Source organism: Chelonoidis abingdonii, chromosome 3, assembly GCF_003597395.2.
Source record: "Chelonoidis abingdonii isolate Lonesome George chromosome 3, CheloAbing_2.0, whole genome shotgun sequence".
Classification (NCBI taxonomy): domain Eukaryota; kingdom Metazoa; phylum Chordata; order Testudines; family Testudinidae; genus Chelonoidis; species Chelonoidis abingdonii.
In genome coordinates, this window is record NC_133771.1 from 146,388,788 (window position 1) to 146,399,658 (window position 10,871).

The 10,871-nt window shown below is 41.7% G+C and overlaps 1 protein-coding gene across 6 annotated transcripts; it reads left to right on the forward strand.

Moving 5' to 3' along the window:
• Window positions 1-1,936: 1,936 nt before the first annotated feature.
• Window positions 1,937-10,025, forward strand: ZBTB18 (zinc finger and BTB domain containing 18). 6 transcript variants are annotated; one of them, XM_075064201.1, is made up of 4 exons: window positions 1,937-2,137; window positions 4,324-4,407; window positions 6,425-7,112; window positions 7,225-7,340. In XM_075064201.1, exons 2-4 carry the CDS (start codon window positions 4,395-4,397, stop codon window positions 7,253-7,255), a joined length of 732 nt encoding a protein of 243 aa, XP_074920302.1. In that variant the 5' UTR covers window positions 1,937-2,137; window positions 4,324-4,394; the 3' UTR covers window positions 7,256-7,340. The 6 variants fall into 6 exon arrangements, with proteins under 6 accessions (XP_074920302.1, XP_032656959.1, XP_032656962.1 ...); XM_032801068.2 differs by having other exon boundaries at window positions 1,942-2,137; window positions 6,425-10,025; XM_032801069.2 differs by lacking the exon at window positions 1,937-2,137 and adding an exon at window positions 2,472-3,123 and having other exon boundaries at window positions 6,425-10,025.
• Window positions 10,026-10,871: the final 846 nt, after the last annotated feature.

Below are 10,871 nucleotides of genomic sequence, written 5' to 3' on the forward strand. Positions count from 1 at the left end.
AATCTGCCCATGAGAACCTAAAGAATAGGGTGGATTTTTGTAATGGTTGTGGAGGAAAGAGAAACAGGATTATTACAAGATGGGCACCTGGACTCCAGATGCTACATAGTATGCAAAGTGATGCTGTCAAATAAACTAGCCAAAATAGGACTTGGTGTACCTTTTTTATAATGCTGTAAGTTAGTGAAGTGTGCTTTCTAGGTGAAATAATTACACAAAAATATATATAAAAAGAGAGATATTTTCATTCCATTTTGGATTCACATAATATAGCTGTTTCCCTTTTGATTCTTGTTCTATTGTTGCTTTTGTGCACTTTTTTGTCAACATAAATTCATACTGGAGTTATATGCTATCTTTTAACCTGAAATGGTGGGGAAGAAATCACACACACACATGCCCCGCAAACTACTCCTTTGCTAAGAACACACTATCGTTGAAAGATGCATAGAAAATGCCATACACATAGTGACGGTTTATGGTGAATGTGAGCAGGACCTGTTACCACTGTTGTGGTAGTCTTGGTGATTTCCAGCTTGTCTTGGCAACTGTCCTATGTTTACCAAAGTCCTCAGCTGTTCAAGTCTGTCTGCTGCTGCCTTTGTTATACGTATTCTAACCCACCACAAAGCTGCATGGAGCTGTCACACCAAGCCTTGTTCTTCTTGCTGTGGCCCAACAGCAGGCCTGAACAATCCCTACACCCCCATTGTTTTCACTCCCCACTGAGCCTGGACAGCACCAAAGTCCCTGGCCTCACTTCTAGTGGTCATTCTTGCCATAGAGGAAAGCATACACTTTGCCAGTAGATTAACTGTTTGCTTAAACAACAGTAGAATTTTGGAGACTGTAAATCCCGAGTTCTGTCCCTGGATCTGGGAAGGACGTTTGATCAAACAGAGGAAGGATAACCCAGGCCCATAGATTTGATTTATTCTGTCTCAAAGGCAACTTGGCTGAGTATCAGAGATTTCTTATGTCACAAACTTGGGTTCAATTCTAAGTTCCGCCTTAAGTGACCTTGGACAATCTCTTGTATAATGTATTTATAAAATGTGATTGGCTAATAGTTGACAGCCTTTTAATTTAAGGTATAAGGCCTTGGTCAGTCACTTGGGCTATGAGGTACATAGAAACATGAACATCAGTTAGGAGAGGAGGGACCAGAATTTATGCCCTCCCGGCTCCTAGCTCAGTGCACGTCCCCCTAGGTTACAGGGCTGGTATCTATTGGTGTCTGTGCACCCCTTCCTCATTCACACTGCTCAGTTCCACTGTGGGGGAGGCATGCCCCATCCCTGGCTGCTGATCTGAGAGGCTCCCATTCAGCTGGGGGTGCACTGCTGTCGTGCAGGAAAGACAGCCACCCTGTCCCAGAGGCGGAGGGTTACAGTGGGGCAGGTCCCTGAGCTGCCCCTGGCCTTGCCCCTCATCTGGTAACCACCCCCCAGTCCTACACTGTCCCTCACTGCATTACGCCTGCTCCCGCTCCTTCAGCCCCAGACCCAGAGTGAGGCTATGAGCGCAGAGGGTACAGCACTGGTAACGAACCCCGCCCCATCTCTCGCTCCGCCTCTTCCCTGAGCGCAGGGAACCACCCTTCCTTCCGCCTTTGCGCCGACAGCCCCGCCCTCTTCCTTCTGATTGGTCAGAGGTGAAGGCCTTTCGTCTTCCTTCACTGGGCGGCAGTCTTTGTCTGTCAACACCTGTTTGCCTCTCTGATTGGAGGAGAGGGCGGAGTGGGCAGGCTAGCCTGTCAGTCAGTAACGGAGAGGGAGGGGTAGGGAACATCTGGGTGCCGCAGCCCTGGCCCGTCTGTGCTGCTGCCGCCGCCGCGGTGCGTGCGCCCGCCCCCCCATTCCCCGCCCCCCCCCCACCCGGCTGGCCCGGGCTCCGCGCTGTCTCTGGCCGCTGGTGCCATGGGGAGCGCTGAGCGCGGGGCCCGCTTCGCTCCGCCGGCTGCCCCGCTCCTCAGCTGCCAGCGGGGGGGAGGGGTGGGGAGCGGGGGGCAGCCGGGGGGCGGGGAGCCGGGCAGGGGGAGGACGAGAGCCCGAAGCAGCAAGTGAGTGAAGAGGCGCCGGGGCAGCGGCGGCAGGAGGCGGAGGGAGCCCGGGGACTTAGGGCCGCTCCGGAGTGTGTGAGTCCCGCTCTCCTCACCCTCCCCCCCCCCAGGCGCTGTGAATGGGGCCGGCACCGCGGGGGGGGGGAGCGATTTGGGGCGGGCTCAAGTTGAAGAGGAGGGGGGGCAGCAGGTGGGGGGGTAGGGAGTGACATGGGGCAGGCGATGTAGCTGGGCTGGGCTTAGGGGGCAGGCGGGGCAAGCGGTGCGGTGGGGCTGGGCTGGGGCCTCTGAGGATGGGAGCAGGTGGGGCTGGGCTGGGGGCTCTGAGGATGGGAGCAGGTGGGGCTGGGCTGGGGGCGCGGTGGGGCTAAGGGGCGCTGGGGGCCAGGTGGGGCTGGGCTGGGGGGCAGGCGCTGCAGCGAGGAACGAGTCCCTTGTGTGTGGTGGGAGCAGAGTTAGTTGATGTCCCTGGGGTCTGGGATGTCCGCGCAGCTGTACAGAGGGGGGAGCGCAGCAGCCCCACGCCACAGACTCGCTGCTCAGCGCTTCTGGTTACTTTTGTTTTGTTGCTGCTGCTGCTGTGACCTAGGTCTGTTTTTCCTGCACGTTTGGCTGCTTCCTTCCCTCCCTCGGCTCTGAGCGCTGCCGCTGCTTCTGTTTTTTGTCTCTTTGCTTTGTATATCCTGTTTTGTCCAGTGCACATTATACATGTACACACAAGGGAGCAGAAGTAGAGGTGCTTTTATCTGCAACCTTTTGCAGCACTTTCGGAGAAGCAGGGGGAAAATATTTTTTTTTATAAATGTAGTGACAGATTCTCCCCTAACCCTTGGTAACTGACTGGTCCTAGTATTGTATAGTAACTGGGGAGGTGCTGTAATTAGTTGGTAGCTGATGAGGGGAAGATGTGGTGAAGCACTGCTGGGAAGTTATTTCATGAGCATCTTATCTTGAGTCTGGTTCATGTGATAAAGAAAGTTACACAGAGGACTTGCTCTGTCCTGTTTGACTTCTTTGATTTTGATGATTGATCACCGCATCCCATTTTAGATCTCAACATGGTAATTCCTTACCTAAGACCATTGCTTTTGCAGTCTGATAGGAGGCCAAAGTCTTTCCTCCTACCCCTTTGAATGTGCATGTATGCAGAGATGCAATTGACATTCACAGATGTCAGCACAGTGAACACAGCACAACTGTGTCCAGCTTAGGTTGCAGAACTCTTTTGTCAGCCTTTTAAAATATCAGAACTGAACTTAAGAGCTTTTTACACCAAACGTATTAGACATATATTTGACAACTTCACAAGAATATTACGAAGTAGACTATAAAAGGTTTTGGAATAAGGCAGAGGGGAGATAGGATATCTTTTCTGACCTGGGAAGTAAGATCACATTTCTAGGTACAAAAATGCACAACAGTTCAATTCAAGCTATTTCCTGCATTCCTGATCTTTAATTTTATTTCACTGTTATGAAATAATATAGTCTTAAGGGTTTCTCAAAGAAAAGTCCAACTTCAGTGTTGCATGATATTTATGCATCAGAATAATAATGACAGTCCAAGGAAACAGAGAAATGATCTACAATATAAGCAGTGGCTAAACATGAGTAAAACAATGCTTTAGCAAGGCTAACAGCCTTGGTCAAGGCATATATTTAGATTGTTAGGTTACTATCTCTGCTGTTTACTCCCTCCTTCCCCCCCCCCCCCAAAAGTTAAAGGTAATGATGTTGAAGTGGTAGACTGTAAGTTGAGTTCAGTAGATTCAGTTAAAAATGTCATCTTTGTAACTGAACCTCTGGGTTCAATAAAAAATGAATCAATGTGGATTTCCTGGATAGCTCTGTAGCTTGAGTATGCTGTCAGTATATAAAGCAGTCCACCATCTTTACACAGAAGTGTTGCTATCCCATAAATACAGTAGATCTCCATATGTTTAGGATTTTCAATTTTTTTCTGTTAGAAAAGTTTGAAAAAAAGAGACTTTGAAGTATTTTGTTTATACTAACAGAAGAGAAAAGTTCTCCTAAGAAAAAGCTGGTGGCAGGAGTGTAGAGGAGTAGCATATGGCATTAAAAGGAGCACAGCTGGAGGTAGCATTTCCATCTGAACATGATGTCAGAGCAGCTGACAGCCTGCCATCCCTCAGCCTTTTATTCTAACACACAGACAGGGAGTTAGTGTGTGCAGATCTGTGTGTGGAGAAGGTATCTCATTCCTCTCTAACATCATCTCCACTTTGCATCTGTCTCTCTTAGTCTGCTTTTTTTCCACGGATCTAACAGACCTGGAGCCAGCAAGACTCAGAGGAAAGGACTTAATCAGGTTTATGTGTACTAAAGGTAGGAGTAGTAATAGATTAGATACAGCATACTTCTGTTTTGATGTGTTTATTTAATTTCAGAAAAATCACATTACTTTTCTAACCAAGTTTAGGGATAATATATGAAATTGAGTATTAAATGGATAAGTGTACTTTCTGCAGTTGAAAAGCTTAGGATGTAGCATGAGAGTATGCATGTTATCAGAAGAAACTTTTTTATTTAAAAAAAAAAAAAATATATATATATATATATATATTCTCATTTTAGAGCATTGAGATAACAAGTTTGCTCATCATTTCTGACCAAAATTGAGAAGATTTTAGTTGCAGACAGTATGAGGATTCTGGTTTCTATTTTGTATTTTTTTAAGGGCAATAAAGCAAAAATATGTTTTGGAATGAAATATGAAAAGGTATATAAAAATAATGCCAGTTTAAATGTTCTGTGAATTCTACCCTTACACTTCACGTTTAAAGATCCAGCAGCCTAGAACTACAAAAGCATACAGCTGTACTGTCTGAAAGATAGAAATCAGTTGTGTGTTTCAAAACTTTTGTCCCCAGGAGAATAGCTTGACTGGTTTCCTCTTTTCTTTTTCAGATGCATATTTGAGATCTTTTATTTCAGCATAACAACAATTATTTGAGGGAGTTTTTGTGTTCGCGACTAATTTAGAACTTGTAGATTTGAGCTGCCTGAATTGGCCAGACAGCTGTAATCGCACTCCTCTATTCTTAATCTCTTTATCTGGGCAGCAGCTGCCATATGGCCACAGTCAGCTGGATCAGATGTTTATAAGCTTCCTTCTTCGTCCCTCTCTGTCCTTTCAGCCTCCTAATTTGATCACAGCTACCTTGTGAGCTGCCCTCCAATCTTTATTTTTAGCCCTCTTAAGGATTAGGATTGATGTTGGCTGTGGGGCACTTAAAGTGATTGTATTGTAAATCTTCTTGCCTTATTCTAGCAATGGTATTTTACAGAATATATTTCAGGTTGGGTTGTAAGTTTTAATACACCTTGGATTGTGAGGGATAATTATTTTTCAGTAATGCACAATCTGTGTTTAAATGGTTTCATAGAACTTTGCTTTTAGTCACAGAAGAGGGGAAATAGATTAGCCTTTTTTTTTTTTATTTGAAATTTTACATTCTAGCTGAGTTTTAACTCTTGCAATTCCTTGATTTTTGTCCTCAAGGAAGGTGAATAGGAAAACAATGCCTTTGGAAGAATAGTATCTGGAATAATTGACACAACCATGCTGAAACACTTTCTTTTAGTTTGGTATTGCAAACTGTAGGGAAAAAGCATCTTTTAAAAGCCTCTCTCTACAAAGAAGAAAAGTCTTCTTGTATAATCAACACTTGTTTTCATTTTAGTTTATAGCTTTCTTCAGAAGTTTTATGTATTAATATAGAATATTTTGCTCTCATAGTGCATGGGGAAAGTTTAAAACCTTACACTTATGTTGACATACTTTTAATTTTTTCTTCTTTAAATTTCTAAAATCTTTGCTTTTGCTATTTGCGATCCCTTACGTATGTTATACCTGTAGATTTTAAGGTAGGAACATCTGTCTTCACGCAGTAAGCTCTCTCCTTTTTTTTGTTGTTGTTACAATTTGACTTTGTAGAGACAGTTGCTTAATTCTCAAAATACACTTTATTTTCTTTGCTGTGAAAATCCAACTTTTAAACCTACAGTATTTTGAGTCTATTTTAAATGTACTGTTTTAAGTAGCTTAAAAAGGATCACTGAACAGACTTGAGGAACAACAATGATACTTTTAAAAATAATTAGTGATTGCTTTACCTAAATTCTTATCAAAAGCAGTTGTGGTCTGCTGTAGTCTAGTCATAAAAATAACTTTACTGTGTTTTGTGGGGTGTTAATCATTTTGTGTGTTTTGTAGTTGTGGTATAGTTGTCACTTGATTAAAGTCCAGGGAATTAAATAATAGTTTCTAGAGCATAATTTGTACGTGTAGATTTGCTATATTTCTACCTATATTTAATTAAAAAAATCTTTTTGCTTATAGGTTATGAAGACAATATGGAGTTTCCTGATCATAGTAGACATTTGCTACAGTGTCTGAGTGAGCAGAGACATCAGGGTTTTCTTTGTGATTGCACAGTCCTGGTAGGAGATGCCCAGTTCCGAGCTCACAGAGCTGTACTGGCTTCATGCAGCATGTATTTCCACCTCTTTTACAAGGACCAGCTGGACAAAAGGGACATTGTTCATCTGAACAGCGACATTGTTACAGCCCCAGCTTTCGCTCTCCTGCTTGAATTCATGTATGAAGGGAAACTCCAGTTCAAAGACTTGCCCATTGAAGACGTGCTAGCAGCTGCCAGTTATCTCCACATGTATGACATTGTCAAAGTCTGCAAAAAGAAGCTAAAAGAGAAAGCCACCACAGAGGCAGACAGTACAAAAAAGGAAGAAGATGCCTCAAGTTGTTCGGACAAAGTGGAGAGTCTCTCCGATGGCAGCAGTCGCATAGCAGGAGATTTACCCAGTGATGAAGATGAAGGAGAAGATGAAAAATTGAACATCCTGCCTAGCAAAAGGGACTTGGCGGCTGAGCCTGGGAACATGTGGATGAGATTGCCCTCAGACTCAGCAGGCATTCCCCAGACTGGCGGAGAGGCAGAGACACACGCAACAGCAGCTGGAAAAACAGTAGCCAGCCCCTGCAGCTCAACAGAGTCTTTGTCCCAGAGGTCTGTCACCTCCATGAGGGATTCAGCAGATGTTGACTGTGTGCTGGACCTGTCTGTCAAGTCCAGCCTTTCAGGAGTAGAAAATTTGAACAGTTCTTATTTCTCTTCACAGGACATGCTTAGAAACAACCTGGTTCAGGTGAAGGTGGAGAAAGAGGCTTCCTGTGATGAAAGTGATGTTGGCACTAATGACTATGACATGGAACATAGCACTGTGAAAGAAAGTGTGAGCACTAATAACAGGGTACATTATGAGCCAGCCCATCTAGCTCCTATGAGGGAAGATTCTGTCTTAAGGGAGCTAGATAGAGAGGACAAAGCAAGCGATGATGAAATGATAACTCCTGAGAATGAGAGAGTCCAAGTGGAAGGAAACATGGACAGCAGTTTGCTCCCTTATGTGTCAAATATACTTAGCCCTGCTGGCCAAATTTTTATGTGTCCTCTCTGCAACAAAGTCTTTCCTAGTCCCCACATTCTGCAGATCCATTTAAGCACGCACTTTCGAGAGCAGGATGGGATCCGCAGCAAGCCTGCTACTGATGTCAATGTCCCGACCTGTTCCTTGTGTGGTAAGACTTTTTCTTGCATGTACACCTTGAAACGTCATGAGAGGACTCATTCAGGTGAAAAGCCCTACACTTGCACCCAGTGTGGGAAGAGCTTCCAGTATTCCCACAACCTGAGCCGCCATGCTGTGGTTCACACCCGGGAGAAGCCACATGCTTGTAAGTGGTGTGAACGCAGGTTCACGCAGTCTGGAGACCTTTACAGACACATTCGGAAGTTTCACTGTGAGTTGGTGAACTCGTTGTCTGTCAAAAGTGAAGCACTGAGCTTACCTACTGTCAGAGACTGGACCTTAGAAGATAGCTCACAAGAACTTTGGAAATAATTTTTTATATATATAAATAATATATATATATATATAAATATCTATATAGTTGTGGTACAGTCTAAAAGCAATCTTGTTTCCTTGATCTGAAAGTTTGGCTATTAGCTTGTTTTTGCACTTTAAGGCAGCATGAACATTTCACTAATTTAGCACTCTGAGAAAATGAACTTTAGAAGTAATATGACAAAATAATAAACTACAGAGGATTTTTTTTGCCCCTCTTTTTGGAATATAAGCTAGTAAATACTTCGCTATTAAAGGAAATCTCAAATTGTAAAAAGATTTTACATTGCTTTATTCTCTTCCACCCCTCAAACACTGCATTATTTTAAGACCCAAATGTTTTTCATTATTTTAAAAATATGAATGTTGAAATCCCCTTCAGTTTTATTAGTTCCTTTACATTTCTAAAATTGTATGAGTCCTTTCTAACTGTTGGAAACCTGAATGCTTTTAGACCCAAATAGAAAATTTCTGAAATGCTGGATTATCTATTTTTAAACAAGCAGTTGACTTAAAACTTATTATGGCAATTCCTGGATTTCTGACAGTTCCCACTGGAAAAAATAATTCTGAAAGTACACTGGGATCACTGGGACTCTGTTCAGTCTGTGAAGGTTTGCTTGGGATGAAAAAGGATATTGCAGCTTCAGCAGTGATGAACTGTGTGTTTAAAAATGTGAATTACTGTTATTGTATACTGTAATTGATTACATGGGCTGGGGGGGTGTCAAAGAACTTGGCAGGTTGTGTTGATGCTCTTAGTTGAGTTTTGAAAAGTAAATATTAACGCTACAGAAATGCATGAGTTTCAGTATATTTTTGTCTTTGTTTGCATTGTATAACTTTAATGAGTGAGTTTAAAATTATTTAATTTCCTTAGGAAAAAACACCACTGAAAAAAAACTGGTGTTATGAGAACATAAATGCACTGTTTTTATTTTATATAATTTAAATTTACTTTCCCACTGTCTTTAAGTTGAATAAAACTTAAGCTACAAGTTGATAATTTAGCAACATAAGAGGAAGATATTAATGTTTACAAACAGGCTTGAAGATTTGCATGTGCTGTGTGCATTTATTAAAAGAAAACCTAATTGCACAAAATCCACGCCAGCTCAAACTTTAGATGCATACATTTACCAAGATGAGCATTTTTAGAATTCCTGCTGCACAAATTAACAATAGGTCATTCTTATTCTTCTCTTCTCCCCCCCCCCCCCCCTTGAAAAGATTCTGGGGACTGAAAAAGCCCCAGGCTGAAAGGACTAGAAAGCTTTGATTGACATGGGGAAAGGGGGCGGGGGCAGGGGCAGGGTGGTTAGTGGACTCTGTGTATCCAAGCAGCAGAGACTGCAACCTGACGTGTGGTTTTAATGACCAACACACAGGTCAAAAGCATTTTGCACAGTGTTTGTTTTCCCTGTCTTGCACTTACAAATAAGGTCTATGGGAGTAGCATGGAAAACGTTTGCTGTTTTTTCCTTCTTTTTCTGCTTTTGTTTAAAATTTGAACGCCTTAACTACTGTAAACATAGCCTATTTTTGTGCTTAAGATACTGAATGGAAAACTCCATTGTGTATTGCTGGACTGTTTTGGAAATATTTGGTCAAATGTGTGTTAAGTTGGCTGTACCCTGTAATGGCATTTAAAACAAACAAAACAAAAAAAAGCTGTGAAAATGGCCTTGGAGCATTATCTTTAGTTACTTGAATAGTTTCTAGGTTTTAAAAATACATTCTTTTATTAATTTAGAAAAGACAATCAGTGTCTGAGAAAAATGGACTTTGTCTTGGATTTTTTTTGTGGTCCTCATGTGTGATTGCTTATTTTCTTTTTAGTTACACATTCTTCTTTTGTTCTAAAACTTAGACTGACATCTAGCTTTGACAATCATAGTATGTTTTATTTTCCTGAGGGGGGAATAACTTATAATGCTGTTTAGTTTTGTACTATTGGTGTGTTGGTGAATTTTTAAACTGTGTGCTAACTGCAATAAATTATATGAACTGAGAAATCAATTCCCTTGTCTTTTTTTTTTCCCCTCTTTTAAATTATAACTATGGAGTATTTTTTATATTGTGTGACTTTATTACTTTTGTACAGACTTCTATTGCTAACTGTGTATGGAATATGTTTTTGGTATGCTTTTAAGCACTCTGTTGCTAACATGCATATATATTTACCTCTCATTTAACATTTAAAAAATTAAATGCTTGTGATTTGAAAGCATTCATCTGTGTGTAGCGCTCTATCATTCTGTAGAGGGGAAAAATATGTTTTCTTCAGAGACCTGCATAGAAACATCCCATTAATTTCCTAGGGATCGCTAATGTTTCCTAACACTGCAAATCTCTAACAAAACAGAAGTGAGTGTTGTTCTTATGTTTTAAATTTACCCTAAATAGATCTGTCAGACTTGTTCTTTAGTATTCAAGTTTCTAATAGAAAATTAGAGGAGAAAGGAAGAACTTAATTTGAAGCACTGCTTGACTATAAACTGGCATCCTAGGCAATAGAATTATTAGGCATTTAAAATGTCTTGTATTTCAAAATATTGGCTGTACTCCAATCTACTCTGGGTTGCTATAAGAAGATAGTAATCATCCCTCATCCTCCTGGTCTGTCTGTAAATTTCACCTACTGTAAAAACCAGATTATTTTAAAAATGCCTGGGAAACCTCTGACCCTGAACTATTGATTCTTATAACAGGGTTGTCCTGAAATGTGTTTCCAAATCTGTCCTATCCTGCTCTGAACAGAACTACGACTGTAAAGTGTAGTGGGAATGTAAGGGTAGAACTGTGGTGTCTGGAACAGAAAAAGGTGAGAATTTGAGAAAAATCTTGTGAAGTAAAAGTAA